General features: G+C 51.3%; 9 protein-coding genes and 1 non-coding gene across 10 annotated transcripts; 3 read left to right on the top strand and 7 right to left on the bottom strand.

Moving 5' to 3' along the window:
• Nucleotides 1–3,008: 3,008 nt before the first annotated feature.
• Nucleotides 3,009–3,594, bottom strand: CC1G_10856 (hypothetical protein; the record flags this gene model as incomplete). Its single annotated transcript, XM_001834486.2, has 3 exons — nt 3,009–3,267; nt 3,330–3,433; nt 3,490–3,594. The coding sequence occupies 3 exons, from the start codon at nt 3,592–3,594 to the stop codon at nt 3,009–3,011; spliced, it is 468 nt and encodes a 155-aa protein (XP_001834538.2).
• Nucleotides 3,595–3,834: 240 nt separating this feature from the next.
• CC1G_10855 (hypothetical protein) lies at nt 3,835–6,383 on the top strand (the record flags this gene model as incomplete). The annotated part of the gene is made up of 11 exons (XM_001834485.2): nt 3,835–3,888; nt 3,942–3,998; nt 4,054–4,125; nt 4,177–4,323; nt 4,366–4,945; nt 4,996–5,625; nt 5,679–5,733; nt 5,796–5,936; nt 5,990–6,098; nt 6,168–6,211; nt 6,278–6,383. The coding sequence occupies 11 exons, from the start codon at nt 3,835–3,837 to the stop codon at nt 6,381–6,383; spliced, it is 1,995 nt and encodes a 664-aa protein (XP_001834537.2).
• A 398-nt stretch (nt 6,384–6,781) lies between these two features.
• CC1G_10854 (hypothetical protein) lies at nt 6,782–7,610 on the bottom strand (the record flags this gene model as incomplete). Its single annotated transcript, XM_001834484.2, has 4 exons — nt 6,782–7,045; nt 7,100–7,205; nt 7,260–7,459; nt 7,518–7,610. The coding sequence occupies 4 exons, from the start codon at nt 7,608–7,610 to the stop codon at nt 6,782–6,784; spliced, it is 663 nt and encodes a 220-aa protein (XP_001834536.2).
• Nucleotides 7,611–8,490: 880 nt separating this feature from the next.
• CC1G_10853 (hypothetical protein) lies at nt 8,491–9,517 on the bottom strand (the record flags this gene model as incomplete). The annotated part of the gene is made up of 4 exons (XM_001834483.1): nt 8,491–8,600; nt 8,654–9,060; nt 9,110–9,309; nt 9,368–9,517. 4 exons carry the CDS (start codon nt 9,515–9,517, stop codon nt 8,491–8,493), a joined length of 867 nt encoding a protein of 288 aa, XP_001834535.1.
• Nucleotides 9,518–10,649: 1,132 nt separating this feature from the next.
• Nucleotides 10,650–12,276, bottom strand: CC1G_10852 (hypothetical protein; the record flags this gene model as incomplete). Its single annotated transcript, XM_001834482.2, has 4 exons — nt 12,233–12,276; nt 11,410–12,181; nt 11,222–11,356; nt 10,650–11,161 (listed from the first exon to the last, which is right to left on the bottom strand). The coding sequence occupies exons 2-4, from the start codon at nt 12,113–12,115 to the stop codon at nt 10,650–10,652; spliced, it is 1,353 nt and encodes a 450-aa protein (XP_001834534.2). The 5' UTR covers nt 12,116–12,181; nt 12,233–12,276.
• A 384-nt stretch (nt 12,277–12,660) lies between these two features.
• CC1G_15357 (hypothetical protein) lies at nt 12,661–13,190 on the bottom strand (the record flags this gene model as incomplete). The annotated part of the gene is made up of 2 exons (XM_002910404.1): nt 12,661–12,720; nt 13,050–13,190. 2 exons carry the CDS (start codon nt 13,188–13,190, stop codon nt 12,661–12,663), a joined length of 201 nt encoding a protein of 66 aa, XP_002910450.1.
• Nucleotides 13,191–13,690: 500 nt separating this feature from the next.
• On the bottom strand, nt 13,691–13,776 carry CC1G_20197. The gene has a single exon. It is a non-coding gene; the product is annotated as a tRNA-Tyr (tRNA).
• A 788-nt stretch (nt 13,777–14,564) lies between these two features.
• CC1G_10851 (metalloprotease) lies at nt 14,565–15,922 on the top strand (the record flags this gene model as incomplete). Its single annotated transcript, XM_001834481.2, has 5 exons — nt 14,565–15,028; nt 15,118–15,253; nt 15,343–15,529; nt 15,632–15,742; nt 15,834–15,922. The coding sequence occupies 5 exons, from the start codon at nt 14,565–14,567 to the stop codon at nt 15,920–15,922; spliced, it is 987 nt and encodes a 328-aa protein (XP_001834533.2).
• A 274-nt stretch (nt 15,923–16,196) lies between these two features.
• Nucleotides 16,197–18,579, bottom strand: CC1G_10850 (hypothetical protein; the record flags this gene model as incomplete). Its single annotated transcript, XM_001834480.1, has 4 exons — nt 16,197–17,374; nt 17,440–17,570; nt 17,935–18,229; nt 18,483–18,579. The coding sequence occupies 4 exons, from the start codon at nt 18,577–18,579 to the stop codon at nt 16,197–16,199; spliced, it is 1,701 nt and encodes a 566-aa protein (XP_001834532.1).
• Nucleotides 18,580–19,738: 1,159 nt separating this feature from the next.
• Nucleotides 19,739–20,249, top strand: CC1G_15356 (hypothetical protein; the record flags this gene model as incomplete). Its single annotated transcript, XM_002910403.1, has 3 exons — nt 19,739–19,753; nt 19,828–20,064; nt 20,151–20,249. The coding sequence occupies 3 exons, from the start codon at nt 19,739–19,741 to the stop codon at nt 20,247–20,249; spliced, it is 351 nt and encodes a 116-aa protein (XP_002910449.1).
• Between the last annotated feature and the right edge of the window lie 160 nt (nt 20,250–20,409).

Below are 20,409 nucleotides of genomic sequence, written 5' to 3'. Positions count from 1 at the left end.
CACATCTCACAAATCGATCATATTAAGGTCGCACAATCCTTTATCCAACACCTGCAGGGAGCTACGCTCGATAACGACAAACTCGAGGCGGATACGATTGAAATGCTTCGTAACCCTCCTGAAGCTCTCTTCGACATGGATGATCCCGACATGGTCTTCGCCTTAGATCTCTATATGGCTTGTGCCCGACACTCCCAGTCAGCCTACAACGGTGCTCGTGATGCCATTCTGAAACGCCATCCAGATATGACATTGCTCTCCCTGTACGAGGTGCGGAAGTTGGCTGCAGAGCTGACAGGAGTGGTTCCGGTTGCAGACGACATGTGCATCGACGGGTGTCATGCCTTTGTGGGCCCGTGGGCAGACCTTGACGCTTGTTCGATCTGCAGCAAGTCGAGGTATCGAGGGAACAAGGAGGGAGAGCGGTTGGAACCAGTGCAACAAGCGATTACTATCCCGCTAGGACCACAGCTGCAGGCACTACGCCGTTCTGCTGAAGGATCCCGGGCAATGAAATATCGTGCCCAGAAGCTAGCCCAACTTTACGAGGAGGAAGACGAGGATGGCAACCTACCAAAGTATGATGATATTTTCTCGGGCGAAGCACTCCGGGACTTGGCCAAACAGCATAGGATGACGGAGTATGACATTACCCTTGGATTTTCTATTGATGGTGCTCGCCTCTACCAAGACAAGAAGTCTGATACGTGGATTGCCATTTGGATCATTTACGACTATGATCCAACCTTGCGGTACAAACGCCGTCATATTCTCCCTGCGCTCATTATTCCGGGCCCAAATCATCCCAAAGACATCGACTCCTTCATCTTTCGCAGCTTCTATCACCTTTCGGCCCTCCAGCGCGAGAACGAAGGGTGTGGCATCAAGATATGGGATCATGAAGCGAACAGCCTTGTTTCCTCCCGTCTCTTTTTTGTGCTGGGCACTGCTGATGCAGTTGGGCTCACTCAAATCGATGGTCGAGTGGGCCACCATGGAGCAAGGGGCTGCAGGCTTGGATGTCCGATGCAGGGAAGGCACAAAGAGTCCTCTGGACACTACTACGCTGCTCACCTTTGTCCCAATGAGCTTAGCGACAACAACAACCACCCCGACTTTGACTACAACATACTCTTAACGTACAACGTTGATGAGGAGACTGGGCAGGATACTACCGTGCATAACTACAAGAGCAAACTCACCAAGATCATTGAATCAACGAGCCAGGCTGATTACGAACGACAGCGGAAGGAAACAGGTCTCACCAAACCCTCCATCATACTTGGCCTCCATCCGGATCGCCTTCTCCCAGTTCCCAAGTGCTTTACCGTTGATCTCATGCACCTTCTTTATCTCAATGTATCGGAACTTCTGATCCCGATATGGAGAGGTACAATGAAGTGTGAAGACACCGACGACAAGAAGAATTGGGACTGGGCCGTTTTGGTCGGGAAGAAATGGGAAGAGCACGGCGCTTTAGTTGCGGCAGCCACCCAATACTTCCCCTGGTTTTTCCATCGCCCTCCCCGTAACCCTGCGCTCAAAATCAACAGTGGTTACAAGGCCACCGAATACTACCTGTACATCATGGGGCTAGGCCCGGGATTTTTCCGCGCAGTTCTCCCGGCAAAGTACTGGAAGAACTTCTGCAAACTTGTTCACGCTACCCGCATCATCCTGCAACGCACAATCACTGCAGAACAGCTCCAAGAAGCCCATGCCTACTTTACAGTCTTTGTCCGTGGCTACGAATTGCTCTACTACAAACGCCGTACGGATCGCCTTCATTTCTGCCGCCCTTGCCTACACACCCTTCTCCATCTTGCATCTGAAGCTCTCCGTGTCGGTCCTGGGGCCTATTCCACACAATTCCCTATGGAACGAACCATTGGTGATCTTGGTTCGGAACTACGTCAACCTGGAACACCCTTCTCCAATCTAATCCAAATCGCAGTCAGACGGTCACAGCAGAATGCCCTTAAGGTCCTCTACCCCAACCGCTTTCTTCTCAAATCGGAAACTGCCAAGCTTCCTGGAACAGCCATAAATGTCGGAGGAGGGTACTACTTTCTCTCGCCACAGAGTACCACAGAGAAGGATTGGGAACAAGTTGACGACCGCGTAAAGGGGGCTATTCAGGAGGCGGTTGGAATGAGCCGAGTGACTCTATCAGGACGCATGTTGCTCCCGAATACCCAAATTTCAAGGAGCTATTTTTCTGAGAGCAGAAGCTCGCGGAAACACAACCGAATCTCCCGGAATGTCAAGGTCAGATCTTCTACATTTACATCCAACATTTAAAGCTGACACCGATTTCTAGCTTACAATGAATGGGTGTATTGAATATGGTGAGGTACAATTCTTTTTCTGTACCACCCACGATGTGCCCAAAGTCGTGGTTAGCCTGTATGGACGTCCAGATTTGGATTTGCTCGAGGACTCCTCTCAAACGCTCTGGGCTGTCGAGTTCACTCGATACCAAGAGCTCTGTGTCCTCGACGTTGGCTCCATCCTTTCCGTGGTATCTATGCAGCCGCTTCCTAAGCGCGAGTCGACTGAGCCAACCCGATGGTTTGTTGTGGAGAAATCAGGGATCGAGGATGTGGAGTTGACGGGGTATGTTGAGCCTGTTCCGCACAACAACAACGACTAAAGATAGTTCGATTCCTTACTCATTTATGCCTTCCATCTCTGATTAGTTTGAGATACTATTATTACGACATAGACTCTGGAAAGTATGTGCTAACTTGTCGTCGCCTGAGAGTAATTTCTTGTATTCTACGTTCTGCATTATCATACCGCTTTTGAGCCTGTTCAAGAGCTGCGTTGGCTCGAGAAAGCTCAGCTTCTGCTTCATGAAGCTCAGCCTCTGCGCTGCTTCCCTCTACCTCAATAGTTTTCAAACGTTGGTGGGAATAATAGCGATAGAAGGATTGAGGTGAGTTGATTTCCACTGTCGTCGTTCTCCGGTACCTCCGGATAGCTTCATTTACCTCCTGTTAAATTGTTTAGACCAATGATAGTACAATTAGGACGAGATCTCTTACTTTCAGTTTACTATAAGAATCATCATCATCATCCGTTTCTGGCACCACCTCTTCCTCCCTATTCTGCTCATCCACGCCAAGTTTGAGAAAGGTCTCCATCTCCAATCCTCCTAATCTTGATCCGAACAACTTTACACAGGTACTACAGCCACAGAGTTCTTTATCTTCCTGGGACAGTGGCATAGAGGATGGCTGGCGCTCGTAATCCTCGTAATTGTCGCTGAAACGCAATAAACTTTGTCAAGTTTTCTTTTCCATTGACGATTATTGTGAGAGACTTACTATTCTGTCATTGGTTGGTCAAAGAAGTTCATCGTCTCGCCTCTGTGCACCCATTCACCATTCTCGTCTTGTGTAAACATATTATTTAATTCCTCGTCATCCCACTTTCCAAAATTTGTTAATCTTACCTCTTGAGCCAACGGTCAAAAATAGAACGTACCAAGTCGAGTTTAACTTTCGCCTTTGATTTGATTGGGGTTTGATATTGCATGTGAATATCTCCACCATTGGACCCTTCGTTTTCTGTAGCATTTAGACTGGTCATTATAGATTGCGATGCGGAAGAGGAGCTGGAGAGTTTCGTCCCAGGAACGCGCACGAAGTAGATCACCTGTATCTGGAAATGGGTACAAATATTAGTACACAAGGTGCCAAGTGATTTTTTCTCGTTGCCATCTTTCTTCCCTTTCCTCGTCGTCACTCTCAGAGAATGGCGGGACTTCCTCCACTTTCTCCAAATTATACTCTCCATAATCTCCCAAACCAGTTTGACGATCATCGCGATATGTCATCACACCGGCCAGGCGGATATAACGGAAGTAATTCCGTCCAGTCACAGGTCCGTTGCTATCGGGAGCTTATCGGAAAAGATCTAACACGTCCTTGACCCAGATGAGCTACAACACCCATATCCACAATGACAGTGGAAGTGGTCCAACCCAGTCACAGGTACGTGAGCCTATCGTAAGCTTATCGGAGAAAATCTAAGGCATCCGAGACCCAGATCAACTACCCTATGCAGAATATGAGCACACTTTTCCGAAATGATAATGAAAGCAATGCCTCTCAGTCACATGTATGTCACATCGATAGCATCCGAAACTCGATCTAATACGCCTTGATGCAGATGAGCATCCCCATGCATAATACTAACTTCAGCACTTTTATTCGTGATATTGATGGCAAAACATTACTTCGTGAGGGGAATGAGGCCTATACAGAGCTCTACAGACGCACACTTGAACTACAAGCAAATATCAATTTCCAAAGGCAAGTTCGCTCAGTATCAATAATTTTATCACTCTTCTAATGTTAGACTTTGCTCGATCGGCGATATGATTTATACAGCAACCTAATCAAACAATATCAGCAACAACTGGCATCAAACAACGTTACACTAGGCCTGACATCAGTCGCATCAACACCCGCCCTTCCTCCTACAAACTTACCGACTCGCTCCTTTGAGATCGAAGTTGTCGAGGGAGAAGACCCTAACGAGTATGACGATGTTGAGGTTTTCTGGGATAAAGCTACGTGGAAAGCACTTGTTGAGAAATGCAAACGAACTCAAACCACGATTGACGGTGTGTCGAATATGAAGACTGGATTTCTTTTCAACCAGAAAGGAAAGCCCATCACGAAGGAGACTGGGAAGGAGATGTACCAGGTGATGAAGCAGTGTGGCGAAGAGTTACGGAACCACGGAATGGCGATGAAGAAATTCACTCATATGGAGAACGTGGCCCAGGACTACTGCATCAAGACACTTCACAACAAATTCAGTGTTATGCGACTTTGCGATAATTTTTGGAAGCCCAAGAAGTATCTGAAAGCACGATGGTCTGATTGGGCGCGCGTCGGTCTGAAAGGACAGACTGATAGCGGTGGTAATAAAGGTCAGTGTTTCGGCTACTATTTTTGGTGACACGTCACACATTTCTCTCAGGAAACAAACGCCTTGGTGACGACGACTCTGATTCGGACTCGGACTCGGACTCTTGCGACAATGACGACGTTGCGAAGCGTCCCTCAAAACGTCTCAAATTGGTTGAGAAGAAGACGAAATCGAAACCAGCGGCATCGTCTTCTTCCAGTCCCACTCCAGTTGCGAGCTCCTCGTCGTTGTCTCCACCTGCCGGAACCGGTCAGAACGCCGCCCAGCAACCCAACCCTCCCTCTAGGACTGCTGGTACAGCCGGAACCGATCAGAACGCCGCCCAGCAACCCACCCCTCCCTCTAGGACTGCTGGGACCGCCGGAACCGGTCAGAACGCCGCCCAGCAACCCAACCCTCCCTCTGCGACTGCTGGTACAGCCGGAACCGATCAGAACGCCGCCCAGCAACCCACCCCTCCCTCTAGGACTGCTGGGACCGCCGGAACCGGTCAGAACGCCGCCCAGCAACCCAACCCTCCCTCTGCGACTGCTGGTACAGCCGGAACCGATCAGAACGCCGCCCAGCAACCCACCCCTCCCTCTGCGACTGCTGGTACAGCTGCCAGCACTCCACCTGCTGGTCCGGCCGGTGCAGGTACCGTCAATGGGAGCAAGAATTCAGGCAATGGAGTACCTCAAGGTGACGTTTAGACATCTTAAGACCTTCATCCTTCTGATGATACTTCTCACTAGATACCCAAGGTGGCGGTAGCGTTCAGATTCCCCGCTTGAAGCGGAAAAATCTACTGTTAGTGCTCGCCCGTGTGTTCTTGAGTGATATTTCTTCTTACTGCCCTTTACACTGTCTAGTGCCGGAGTCGCTCAACTGCCTGTGCCCAAGGAGCTTGAAATCGAATACAAGCCTGTCGAAGCTCCACCAAAGAAGCAGAAAGCGACGAAGAAAGGCAAGAGTCCTGCTCTCGCCATCCCTAATGATTCCCTTTCCGCACGGTATGATTCTCTTTCCTTCAGCACCCCTTTCGACGCTGCTGACACTGGCGTAGAAATCTTTACCTCAAACATTATTTAGAGCAAAATCCAAACCTGGCCAATGGCGATCACCTTACGGCGGCTCAATACAAGGTGATTTGGGATGGTCTGGAAGACAAATCGGTGAGCCATGCATTGCAGACTGTGTGGTGATCTCTCCACGGTTCTAACGATGGTTGATATGTCTTATAGGAGTGGGAACAGGCCGAGGCCGAGGCTAAAATGGCCAAGAAAGTGTATGTTTTTTCTCAGTTTCATCCGTGATGACATTGATCTAACATGAGAGTCTCTCCTTGTGGTAGCGCGACATCAGGCAAAGTCAAGGGGACCAAGGGCAAGGGGAAGAAGAGCACTAGGAGCAGCAAGGCTACGGAGAGCCATCAGGAAGAGGGTAGCGGGGCTGAATGAAGGGGGAGGGCGGAAGAAGGAGAAGTGGAGGCGGGGTGGCTGGCTGGCTGGCTGCAGCTCAATGCGGCGATATGCGGTTTTTTACGGGTAGCTGAGATCCAGCGTATTCGGTAGCCCATCAAATATATCCGCAGCTTTCTGCGTTTGTCTGCATTCATTGCATTCTGATCATCGAGAGCCTTGCGGAAAGTGGCGGCTATTGTACGCATATTCCCCAGAAAACGATCTGCATTTGTCTCAATTACTGTGTTTTTCCGCAACATGCAGTACTTCCCAAAACATTGCAGAATGTTGCAGAAAACACGCGGATTTTTGCGATTTCACGCGGTTTGGTGCGTTTCTAATTTTCACTGGGCATGAGGTGTGAAGGTATCAGCTCGAGGTCGATTGGAAGATGGTCATTGGTAGGACCCACCAGAGCTAGTTGCAGGGCGAGTGTACTCCCAGTCCAAGAACCCCGCAACAATTGAGGTAGCCTCCTCCACGTCGACGCCGTCAGGGACAGGGCTCCTCCCTCCCGGAGAGCGAACTTCCTCACGCATGCGGAAAACCTTGCAAACAGCCTTCGGACTAAGTATTTTCTCTTCCTCTTCGCTGGGTGCAGTTTCTCGCATTGCGAGGCGTGTCCACAGACGGAGGCGGTAATCCTTTGGGGCGCTATTCTGAGAGCATAGAACAATGAGCTCGGCAAGGGGAAGCTCGTTCTCTCTTTTCACCACTTCTGATAGGGCGAGACGGGTCATTTCCTTGCAGCCCCAGCGGGTTGCAAGTTTCAGGATACCCACCCAGGTGATTAGTGGGGCATCGTAAATGTTGTGGGTACTAAAAAAGGCGACCTGTAAGGACAGAGTAGGGGCAGACGAGAATATGACTTACTCGTTATACCAAATCCACAAGAAATTCTCGAAATCCTCCACCGTAACGTCTTGGTCGGTCAGTACGAGCGCCCTTTGCTGTGAGTTCCATTCATTCTTGCGCTTCTCTCCAGGTTTGAGGGTTGTTTTCGGCGGCGGGAGGAACGACGTAGTATCCCTCTCGATGAAGTAGTAATGGAAAGAAAATAGGGTGGTTTCAATCTCCACCAAGATAGGCGAGTGAGCGTGATCCTGGAGGAAGAGCTACATCCACACTCACCAGGACAAAAAAGTCGGCGCCAGTCAGAGTATACTTGGGGTGAGGGGAGAGCTGGGGTATATTAGCAACACGGTTGGAATTGCCACTTGACATGACGTCGAGATCAGATTATTCAAAGGCAGGAAAGATGGATTCAAGGGCACGGCCGCGTGGCTTAAGCAACGATAGCAAGATGCAGGGTACCTTCGGTGCTTAAGCGATGGGGGTTCCAAATGAGCCATCCAGGCTTATAAAGCTTTCGAAAGCCAAGTCGAAGTCCGACCTTCCCTGACAGACTGCGGAAAGGAAAGCTGTCAGCGAGATAAGGGTTAATTCAAATCGTGGCTGACCACGAGGAAGCCTGAGCTATTTCTTCAATAGAAACGAGTTAGATCTCCTTTCAAGCTCCGTCTTATATGGCGACCAAAGATGCTTAGTCTTTCTCTCGAATGGGCCGGCGAACCCCGACACGTGCTTTGGGCGCTTAATGGTTTACTCTGGGTAGTTCTACTTTTAGACAATCACTGTGAAGACACCGTATGATCTGCCAACTCCGGTAGGCTGCGGCGCAGTCTTCATTGTGTGCGCCAACTCGATCACGAGGCGGAGAATAACAGAACGGCGAGTGGCCACAAGGGAGAACCCTCTTCGAATACGATTCCTTTTCCCAAGTACTCTAGTCACTACCGATGCAAGATTGTGACCCTCTCACGGCTTCGAACATTAGGCCCATTGAACGTCACGGTATCTCAATCACCATCCGAAATTCGAATCCTTGTCAGTGGAAAACCCATCACCGCCCACTTTCGCCAAACATTGTGCAAGTCAAGAACGATTTCATTCATACCAGTAAAGGGACACAAATACAAGTACAGGATGGGTATCTTCTCTCAATAGCCAGCTCTAGCATCACGACAATAACAACCATACGAAAGGAATGATTGACAAGATAGACGAGATGAGCTGGACGACGAATCTGAAGCACTGCGATAGATCACGTCGTTTTCGAATTACCGTTGGCCCCACCGGTGCTGTGACTCCCCGACGCGCCACCATTTCCGTTGGGCAGGGAAGGTTGATGAAGAGTGGGAACATCGCTGCCTCCTGAGCATGAAGATGTCAGCCTGAAAGCAACCAAAACGTCGTTAATGGCGTACCAGCGGTAGACGCAGGCGGAATGTACTCCCAGCCTAAGAAGGTTGCAACAATAGACGTAGCCTCCACCCCATCGAGCCCGTTGGGAACAGGGCTCCGGCCTCCTGGAGAACGAATCTCCTCGCGAATTCTGAAGAGCTTGCAAGTCATCTTAGGTCCCAGAGCCTTCTCCTCTTCCTCGGTGGGGGCGGTCTCGCGGGTCGCAAGGCGTGTCAGAAGGCGAAGGCGGTAATTTCTGGGAGCGCCTTTCTGTGTGCAAAGAACGATGAGATCCACGGTGGATACCTCTTCCTCACGCTTGACGACCTCCGCGAGGGCAAGTCGCGTCATTTTCGTGCAACCCCATCGAGTGGCGAGTTTGAGGATTCCAATCCAGGTAAGCAAAGGCGCTTCGTATTTGTCGTATTCCCTGTTGAAAGGTTAGACAAAGGACAACAGCACAGAAAACAGGAACGTACTCGTTGTAGAAAACCCAAAGGAAGTTCTCGAACTCTTCAATAGAGACGTCTTGGTCAGTCAGAACGAGTGCCTTGTGCTCCGAGTTCCACTCGTTCTTTCGCTTCTCTCCAGGTTTGAGTGGCTTGGAAGGGGATGGGAGGAAAGACGTAGTGTCGCGTTCGATGTAGAAGTAGTGGAATCCAAAGATAGTCGTTCCAATCTAATCAGCAGAATCGCCTGTCAGCGCAATAAACAGGCTGCTATACCAGGCGACCTACCAGTACGAAGAAATCTGCGCCTGTCAGGTTGTACTTCGGATGGGGCGATAGCTGTCTCATGTCCGGGCGAGACGCTAGTGACTGAGTACCGGTACCAGAGTCATTGGTACCATTGGTACGTTTGGGTGGAGCGGTACTGGAAGACGACATGTCGATTGAGTTCAGAGGGTGAATGGAATTGACAGAGGAAAGCGTTGGATAGATTGTCGAAGAGTTAAGGCAGCTTAAGCAAAGAGACACGGTGCAATGGGTGCTTTCTGTGCTTAAGCGACGTAGAGCTCTAATCAGCTGTCTAGTATCCTTATATACTACTTTCTTCGAGTCCTCAGAGAAGCATTTCCACGGGCTGGGGAATGGAAGACTATTGCAGTTATACGAGTCACTAGTCACTTTGCGTGGTGGTGCGCCATGAGGAAACCTTAGCCGAAATCGAACAGCAACAAAAAAGGTGGATCTCCTGTCAACTCCGTTAGACATGGCAACAAGCACTCTTCGTCTCAAATAGGCCTCGATAAAGCCTCGATAAATGCTGGTGGCCTCGGGTCCGCGGCCACGTGCCTTGGGCGCTTAATGTATTCCCAGGCGCCTAAACCATCAGGGCAACGGTACCTTCCATCTTTGAATATGAATCGTTAAAAACCGACATTCAGTGCGCAGAGTGTGCTCGAGTTGAGCAGACAGTATACTTAAAAGGTCTGTAGGGTCTGCCCACCACCCTGACTCCGGTGGACTGCACACCTTACGCGAGCGCATGACCACGAGGCGGAGAATCATCGAAGGAAGCAAGACCCAATATATATATGTCAGTCTTGTGTCATAGCTATTCGTTGGCATTTAAAAGTGACTCTTAAAGCGCGAACACGACAGCGCTTACCTTGAACGAGCAATCACCTCTAACATATGTTGCTGTTGCACAAAAAGATGTTCGCTTCAGTCACTTCACAGACATGAGCAATGCTCTGGCCGTCAGTGCAGGTTCAGAAGAAGCCCGGTAGTATGTTGTAAGTTTCAACACGTTCCCGTGCTTTGAGAAAATCTCGCTTTCGAAGCTACTGGTCCAAGAACCCCGGCAACTTGGGTTGGCTGCACGGGGACCTGGTTTGAATCACCGCCGGAGACAATGCAACGCTGATCACTTGGAGTTTGTTTGGAGGAATTATGCGATGATTCTCTTCCCAGTTTCAAAAATTTTCGTTCTCAGGCTGGTTATGAGTCTAGGGAGGAATGGAAGGGATTATATTCTTTATTCGGCTAAAATTATGACATCTAAGCACGAAGTTTATTAATAGAGTAATTGCGTCTGTGTCTCATCCCCCTCCAACAAAAGTTCATTCCGTAATCTTCTTCGTTCAAGGCGACGCGACAGCTTTGCCTTATGTTGTTCACACAGGGCATCCGTGAGGCTCTCGATCCGATCCACAGACGTCACCATCACACGGCACATGTCTCGAGCCTCGACGGCGATGCCCCGCATAGTCAACACCTCACCCAGCAAAGAATCTGAATCGATGGACTCCGTGACATCCACAGAAGCCACCGTTCCACGCGTGCCAACTTGTGCCCGGATGGAAGAGCAATCTTCTGAATCGTCGGTTCCCTTTCTGGACGTCCAAGTTTCCCTCTTGGTTTCGAGCGTGATGTAGTCGTTGCAAGGTAATTGGTTGGCAGAAGGGCCAGGAGACGACATCGGCGTGACCGTGTTCGTTGGTTTAGGCTTCGAGGTTGTATCCGAGATGTATGATGATACCGAACTGGATTCAGCATGCGATTGGCGGGCCCTTGAGTCAGCTTGCTCTTGTTCAAATGTCGCTCAGTCAGAGATTGCGTTGCTTCCTGAAAGAGAACAAGGCATACCTGTGGTGTGAGAAAGCGGACCATGGTGTGCATGCAGCCTTGGGGCAAGTATCCGAGCAGGCACCCAAGTGAGTTGAGTCGCGAAGGTCGTTTTGGAAGACTCCGTGCTGGCTAACCGACAATTCCGAATTGGATCTGCCAGTTTGTCAATACTACAAAGCCAAGACACCACGGAGTCTGGGTCGTACCTCGGGAAGGTTCCGTTGCTTCGAATAGCTCGGCTAAGATCGAGTCGAGTGTATGCCCCCGATTCCTTCTGGGCCGAGCCTGCGCCGCATTTGGTGAAGTGGAAGGACCTGCAATGGCGGACCCAGAATGGTTTTCAACCCGTCGCGGTGCATGGAAGTGGCTAGGCTCGAGGCTTGTCCGACGTACGCCATCGGATCGCGTGCCCTTGCTAGAGGCAGACCTTGTTTCCGTCTGTGGGTGCTCGTCGATGCCACCCATACTAGGCCTATAAGACCTGTGGACAGGAGTTCGCCAGCGCCCAGGCGGGGAAAGTTCATTCGTCAGGTCGAGATGACACTCGAAGCCAAAATCCTTCGCAGAGTTGTTGTTTGCCCGGTACCTCGGGGCACTGTGTGTTGGCTGCCCCCTGATTCGAGCAAGGTATCGGCGTGAGCGGCTGGGATGCGCGAAGAGGTCTGATATTTCGGATGACCCTCCCCGTGAAGGCGGTGCCAGAGGATCCGTTGACGAACGCGCTGGGCCCCGTGTTGCTAGCGCCTCAGGAGGAAGAGGCGGAAGTGGACGTGATTCATATGGATCGGATATTGGTGACTGGTGCAACTCGGCAAGGATAGATGGCTGTGGGTGTTCTTCTGTCAAAACATGTACATTGGGGGGCTGACGAGCCTTTTTCTTTGATCTGAAAAATTCAAAGCGTCGTCTCATGAGGAGCGTGACACAGGAGAGTGACGTCGTGATGTCGTTAACGAGGAGAAGGAATGAACGTTAAATCTAGAGGCATATCGTCAGCGCAAGGTCGCGTCGCAGGACGAGCAGGAATACCGTCAGAGGGTCGTAATATCGTTGCGTTGGCCATGATCCATTTCGACTGTGTGCCTTTTCTATGCGAAACGCTGCAACGATAAAACGGATGAGTGGCTGAAGAACAAAAAAGACGGTGGTGGGAAACTGGGCCCCAACGACGAAAAGCGAATGCGAGCTCTTGTTGCCGTTGTTGTTGCAATATGAAAAACGATTTCCGTGACATCGCACCGACTCTTTGGAGCTCTTGTTATTAGTATCACCACAAGAATACAACAAAAGGACATCGACACCGTATACGGGATTAACCCGCCAGCGGAGGTGTATCACATTCGACTGTTGTTCTCCTCAAGACCGGGTTCCTGGAAGAGATGTACGACAAGAACGCTGGACGGAACCCGACGTTCTTCGTCCAGGCTGGAGAGTTGGTGTTGGCCTGGATAGCGCTGTTATGGGTTCACCACGAAAGGAACAAGGAGAACAACAGAAGGAAACGCTGGAGTGTGATCCTGTCAAATCAACTGCATCAGATCCGATCAAACCGGAATTCTCTTCCTTGGATTCAAAGCCGAAGCGCCCAATTCTGAATCGGAGTCTGGCGATGATACTCGAGTTGGGATGGTCGTCCATAAGCGAGTTCACATTGAATGTTGACTAAAAACAATACAATATTGGGAGATCCGCAGTAATGCCACTATAGTTTGCTAGCCTTCCGTCGCGGATTGTCCTCCAAGCGCTTTCTGTGACTGGGACCCCCTCTGATCCACCCTCGTCCACCTTGCCCAAATACCGACCGCAACACTACGCCCATCTTCTTTAACGCATCGTAGACACGAACCCACGTGAAAGTCTCCTCCAGTGCCGCCTCTATTGGTATAGCCCGCCGAAGTTGATGGGTCCTGCTCGGGTCTTCTTCAATGCCACGGGCCTTTGGAGTATGCAGATGGTCGGCAAGCCATGTGTTGAGGGATTGGTGCATTCCGAGTAGACTCTCTACACCGTTAACACCTATATTAGCTTTGCAGGTGGGCGCTGATATATGACGAAGGTACCTGGGGTTTGGGGTTTTCCGGGGGAGTTGTGATTGCCGGCGATCCTCCACTACAGCCCTCGTTTATATTCCCCCTGACTACAGTCTGGCCTAGTCCAGATTAACCGAAGTCTGACGGGGGCGCAACATCCTCCTTGTATTGTTTTGGGGATTCCTCAAACAACGTCGATACCCACCACAATGAGGGTCAACTCGCTCTATAAAGCCACTGGCCCACTTAACGTATGTTCGTGTGTCCCCTTGCTATTGTATTAGAAGAAACTTGTCAGGGTACATCACAGCAACTAACGGGAGGAAAGCATGTATACCTGTGTAGGCTACATGAGGGTACTCCACCGTAGAGAAGGAAACGGCGGGAAGAAACTCCTGACAGTGAATGTACGAAATCCACTCCCATGATCTTCCTTCTGTGTATGGAGCAAAAACAATCCGACCTGCCTGGCTCGAACAGGCGACCCCGAGATTCAATGCAACCAATTACAGTCTCGTGCTCTTCCAGCTGAGCTAAGGTCGGTTGCCAGTCGGCAAAAAAGTGCACGCCCATCTACGGGCAACCCACAAACGCAACTCAGTCGGGATTAACGCCCAGCATCCATTGATCCCTGGGTCAACGATCAATGAAACGTAGTCCAGAATTCCAAGCGCGACAAAAATGTCACGGTATACCGTTCCTGTATCACCGCACAACCAACGTCCCAGGTCGCTATGTACCCCACTGACACCCGAAAGGGTGCTTGGATTTCCCCTTCAATACCTTGGCGCTTATGATCCACAACCAATTTACCATTACCTACGACTAGACGCTATAGATCGGAGAAACCCAAGTCTTGATACTCATCATACTAAGCGCCAATAAATGCCATAGAGACGACGGGCGGCCAAAGCCTATGAGAGAATCAACCTCTGAAGAACCCAGAACTGCGCACTTCCTTACGTCAAGTCAAAGTACCGCTGGGCAAGTGAGTCCATGGCGTCCCCAAGCCCAGGTCGAATCCTCGCCTTGGCGCCTTCCGTGGGCGTTTTGGGGCCGGATGTGCTTAGAAATTATGGACACAGTTGTAGGGGCGGGTGCTTGCCGATCCTGAGTGGCGGCAAGGCATGTCCGTGAGCTTTGTCTGGGTTTCGCGGGTTGAGGGTGGACACCGCCTCCTCCTCTTGAATTCGATATAAAATGGGACAGGTTCAGGGATTGGAAGAACACAACACCCGTGCTAGAGTCAGAGAAGCACATCCAGTACCACTCTACTCTCTATCTAATTATCGTTCGACGGCTCCAAGGCATACCACCGTCGAAATACCACCATGTTCTTCAAATCCTACCTCGCATTCGCCACAATTGTCGCTACCTCCACTCAAATCTTCACCAACGCGCTTACCGTCTCCGAACGATGCGGTAGCACCATCGACGACGCCACAAAGGCACAAATGGAAGCCGCCTTCCTCGCCCATCGCGTTCCTCCTCCCCCATCCACAGCATCATCCCTATCCACCGCCCGCGCCAGGCCAATCAACCTCTTCTGGCACGTCATATCAAGCGACGAGACACCCGAAGGCGGGAACATCCCCGACTCGGCCATCCAAACCCAAATGGACGTCCTCAATACCGCCTTCGAGGGAACAGGCATGCAGTTCACCCTCGTCAATGTATCGAGGACTGTACACCCCACTTGGTTCGCTGGAGCGTTCCGCAGGAATGAGTTGAACTATGAGATGAAGGCAACGTTGAGAAAGGGCGGGGCAGCGGATTTGAACGTCTGGTCCACCGGGTAAGAATCTGAATTATCTTCTGGTCTAGGTGTTATAGCTGACTCGCGAAACTCTGAATTCTGGTTGGGAATTACACTTAACTATGCAGATTCACCGAACTTAGTGGATTACTCGGATACGCCACATTCCCAGCCAACATCACCACAGAGCCGGAGAACGACGGGGTAGCAATCAAATACACAACCCTACCCGGCGGGAACCAAGTTTACTTCAACCTCGGGCACGTACGTCTACTTTACATTTCTCCACATAATCATTCCATTCCACATAACTCACCTCACACCCCACCTTTTACTTGTTATTCATCGAACAGACCCTCACCCACGAAGTCGGCCACTGGGCCGGCCTCTTCCACGTCTTCGAAGGTTTCTCCTGCGAAGGCGACGGCGATTTCGTAGACGACACACCTCCCCAATCCACCCCAACCGACGGCTGCCCGCTGAGCCCATGGAAGAACTCGTGCGGACGAGGCGAACCAGGCGACCTACCCGATTCCTACAGTAAGTTCACCCAAATAAAGTTGAATCTATACACTGTTACACACCCCCGCTCACTCGGATCCACCCCCGCTCACTCCCAATCTCGATTCTCCGGATCACCAGGAAACTACATGGACTACTCCTACGATAGATGCATGTGTGAATTCACCAACGGCCAAGTCGAACGAATGCACGACCAACTCGGTACATACCGCGGGATCGAACTTCGGACTGGTAAGCGGCCATCCTCCTCGTCACCATCATTGTGCCCGTTCTCAGAGACCTACAGGAGGCGACGCTACAGTCAGACGACGACACCTTCTAGGACGCCTCCTTGTTCCCCGGGCCACCAGCGACAGCAGCAGGCTCCAAGCGCGCCAGATGGCTTCTCGTTGTGTTGAGGTGCTCCCTTGAGTTCTGGATCAGTTCCGCAGTGATCGTCCCCTTTGTGTCCATACAGTTTATTGAATGATATCCCTTCCTCGAAATGCTGGATAAGGCAACCCCACTTCCCAAAACGTGACTGATAACCCCGATCCACCACCGGTGATAGAGAGTAGTTGCATTCATCAAAACGCAAAAGCATAAAAAAAAAGGAAAGTCAGTAAAGTAAGTAAGTAATTCGTCATTCAATCATAACAAACGAAGAAAAAAAAAAGTCTAATGAAAACGAGATAGAAGATAAAAATCACCGCCTAGACGTATCACCCTCATACTGGATACTATCATACGCAGGCGGAATCTCCGCCGGTGGCTCCTCTTCCTCCTCCTGCACCCTCGGCGGCTCAACCCTCCCTCCATCCTTATGCTGCACAACAGGGGGAACAGGCGGCACATCGTTGCCCCCACTCCCATTCCCGTCAGACTGCGTATCATACGGCGATGGCAACGGCCCCGAACCCACACTCCCTCCAGTCGCCTCCCTCTGCGCCACAGGCCTCGCAGACCCCGACCCCCGCTCCCCATCCTCGTCCGTAACATTAACAACATACGGCCCCCTCTGCCCCAACGCCTCCCTCTCCTTCGCACTCATCGTCTTCCTCCCTCCATCGCTCGACGTCGACGTGGTCGTCGCAGTCGTGTTCGAAGGCGGGATGCGCGTGTTGGCAGCCGCAGCGGCTACCGCAGCAGCTGTAGCCGCATTCTGCGGGTTCGAATACGAAAGCGAGGGCGAGGGGTAGTGGCTTCCTGCATGGCTCGACGCGCTGTGCCCGCCGAGGTACGGATTACCCTCGCCAGTCGAGACAGGCGACACTACACCTCCATATCCCTGCTGTCGAGGATCCTGGATCCCACCGTACGCTCCCTGATTCGCATAATCATAGTAGTTAACCCCATGCCCATGCGCGCTGTGCCCGTTCACGCTACCCGAAGGCGGCGGGCTGACAGTCGGCATAGGCGGCGAATACGGGCTCTGACCGTACACTCCACCAACAGGTACCGAAGCCGCACCATTGTTGTTGTTGTATTGGCCATACGGCTGCTGAGGCTGCGGGAACGTCGGAGGATACGGCTGCTGCTGGGGTTGCTGCTGAGGATACGGGAAAGGCGTAACAATCCCTCCACCAACCGTACTCGCAGCCAACCTTCCTCCCATACCATCATCCTCCGCCAACGCCGCCTCAAGACCACCTCCATTCCCATTGCCGCTGGCAGGATCATCAAGGTTAACCCTTTGCCGCATATTCGCATCCATCGATCCGGATTTGCGTTTGTGAGCCGAACCCGGCTTTTTTGCGCCCGAGGCTGCAGCGGCGGTGACGTAGTCCGGGTCAAAGTTGCCGTCGAATTCCTTGTCAAATTTGTTGCGTTTTCGGCGAAGGAGGAAGAAGAGGAAGGCGCCGATAACGATTAGACCCGCGATTCCTGGAAAGAGGTTAGCCCCTATGGAATAACGAGTTCGACGAGATGATACTTGCCTCCAACGACACCTCCAACGATGGCACCTGTTGGTGTGCCCTTATCGTCATCCTTGTTCGCAGGCGAGGTGATGACCCCTCCTGGCTCAATGGTGGTCGTGACTTGGATCAGCGTGGTTACTTCAACGCCATCTGAGGTTATCCTGTATAAAAAGACGCCAAATAAGTAAGGGGAATGGTAAGAGAAATACAATGAAGCGAAATCGAGGGATAAGAGAAAAGGAAACTGGAATAACTCCGGAATTTACCCAGGAACACAGCGAAGGCACGAACGCGCGAAGGAAGAAGCCGTCGACGACGTCATCACGACTCGCATGAGCATCAGATCGTATGCCAGCCGCGATAACCAAATCACCGCGGTGGACCACCCTCCGATAGCCATCCTCCTCGTTCCTCTCCATGCCCGGACAGCATGACCACCACCAACAACAATAAAAATAAAGGGAAAAAAAACGAAACGAAACGAAGCCAAAACAACCCGAAAAAAAAACAACAAACAACACTCACACACTAGCACTCTCAAAAACACTAGTCAAACTCTCCGTAGCAGTACTCTCCGTCACACTCTCAGTGGTACTCTCACTCGTAGGCTCCGTACTCTCACTACTCGGCGTCGAACTCGGCGGGACACTCGAGCCGGGATCCGAAGAGGATGGCGGCGGAGGGCCGTCGTCGTCGTCATCGTCGCCGCCGCCGGGTGGTGTGGTGGGTGGTGGTTGGGATGGTGAGACGGGCGGAGATGAAGGTGGTGGAACGCTTGGTGTTACGGGTGGGCTGAGTGGTGGGGTGGAGATATCGGATGCTGTTGGTGAGGAGGGAGTGAGGTTAGTACGTATATCGTAGACGGGAGAGGTAGATAGCAGGAGAAACAAAGAGGAATAGAAAAGTCATCCCTATTGTCACTTCAGGCCTTGTCCTAGTGGAAGTCCTGGACGTCGACGACGGCGGGGAATGGGTAGAAGAAGGAGGTACCGACGACCATGAAGAGGAAGACGAAGAGAAAATAGAAGAAAAAGAGGAAGATGAAGAGGAAGACATAAACGCCCAATGCTCACTGGTCTCAGACGAAGATGAAGGTAAAGGCAAAGACGGCTCATCAACACTCGGACTAGTCAAAGTCGTAGCAGACCCGGTCTCGTCCGTAGTCGACATCCTTCTTTCACCCTTAAATAACTAATCGAAGAATGGAAAAGGGGTGGATAAATCCAGTGGTGGTGGTGCGGTCTGGTCTGGCGTGGTAGCGCGGTGCGTCCTGAATTCCGAGGCGTGACGAGATCAGAGTTACTGTAAATCGAAATCGTCCCACTCGCGGTGCGTTCGTTCGCGTAAAAAGATGTGCAGGCTCTGCCGCGTTGCAAGCCTGTGTCGTAGAATAGGTAGGTTGGTTAATAGACTGATAGGCAGATAGCTCCTCGTTGGACCGTAGTGTCGTTCCCGGCGACGTCGCAATTAGCTTAGCTTTAGTCTATGCTGACGTTTGGGTGATAGCGCGATGTAAATCGAAGTCCAGACTTCGATGATTCGACGGCTCGAAGATCGGTTGATTCCCCGCGGTTGGTAGAGAACAGTTGGCTTTTGGCTTTCGTGGTGTTATCGATAGTGGTGACCCAAAAAGAAAGCTTCGTTCTCCAAGCCTCCACAAAACGAATACGGTTTCCTTGTCTGGTTTTGCGGAGAAAAGAAATCAAAGGGGTGAAGGGTAGACGCCCGAAGATAGACGGCGAAGATAGTGGGAAGAGAGAAGATGATGAAAGCGAAGGAAGAACCAGCAAAGTCGTATGAACCGCCACAAAAGCCAAGTAATGAAAAAGAAAAGGGATGACCGGGACGTCGGCTATCGGCCCCACCATAAAACGTCGGCCCAAGCCAAGTCAAATCCCGTCCGTCTCTCCCAATGTCATTCCACAAAACCCTCCTTTTCACCCTCCGATCGCCTTTGAAAAAAGAATTCGACGACCCAGCACACGATTGCCCACCCAATCGACGCCAACAATCCAGTAAAAAGGAGGAGAAAAACAGAAAAGGGGTGGTGACGTTTCAAGAATCGACCCGAAGAATGGAGGAGCCAAGCGCGCCGCGCGCACTTGCGTCATCTGTCAAAAAAAGCGATGGGACGTGCCCCCGCTGCCCAGTCTCCGCTCTCCGTCGGACAATAGCGCGCCGTTCGCGATGGGCTATCCAGTGGGCGTCCAACCAGCCAAAATAAGAATAGAAACAAAAAAACACAAGTATAATGGAGCAGAGCTGGCTGTTGGCGACGAGGCAACGAAGGCCCAAGCGAAATGAGGAAGACAGGAGCAGATGAATAAAGATGACCCGCGATAGGGTCAGTCGAAATGATACACGAGGCACTGGCGTCAAACGTCTGACGCGCAGGAGAAACGCGAACGTGACCACCAGGCTGCCCATTTCCATCCAACCTCGTCCATCCATCCTGATTCCATCCAGTATAAAGCATCGCATCGCGCTGCGTGGATAGGGGTGCCCCAGCTTCAGCGACAAGGAGCAAGCCATGCGGCAGAGAACCACTCGCCCCCCACCAATATCACCCCAGCACATCGCCGTGACCCTCAACGAGGCAATTCAAATGAAGAGAAGAGAAGCCAATTCGAAACTCTTCGAAAAGGGAAGAAGCAGGTAGGAGTGGAGTGGGAGAGAATCGAGAATGGCAATTGCCTCGCTCGCTGTGGCTTTTGAATGCGAGGTGACCGGGATGAACGAAGGGTTCTGGATTCTCCACCCGCCAGATGATGATGGTGCTGGAGGTTCGCAGCACGTCATGTGAAGTGAAGAGGGGGGATGTGAAGAGATGGGTGGAATAAGAAAGGCAAAAGGAGAGCGAATATGAACGAATGAATGAATAACCGAATAATTGGGTACCACTTTATGACCACCACCGAAGCCAAATGCCCGTTCGACGCCAAAGGGGAAGACCGTGACCGAGGCCGAGGGTGAGTTCCGTCGAATGAAGTATCGTGTGTC

Source organism: Coprinopsis cinerea (genome assembly GCF_000182895.1).
Source record: "Coprinopsis cinerea okayama7#130 chromosome 10 map unlocalized cont3.10, whole genome shotgun sequence".
Lineage (NCBI taxonomy): Eukaryota > Fungi > Basidiomycota > Agaricomycetes > Agaricales > Psathyrellaceae > Coprinopsis > Coprinopsis cinerea.
The sequence above is the reverse complement of the archived record's forward strand: the minus strand, read 5'-3'. Positions and strand labels throughout refer to the sequence as shown.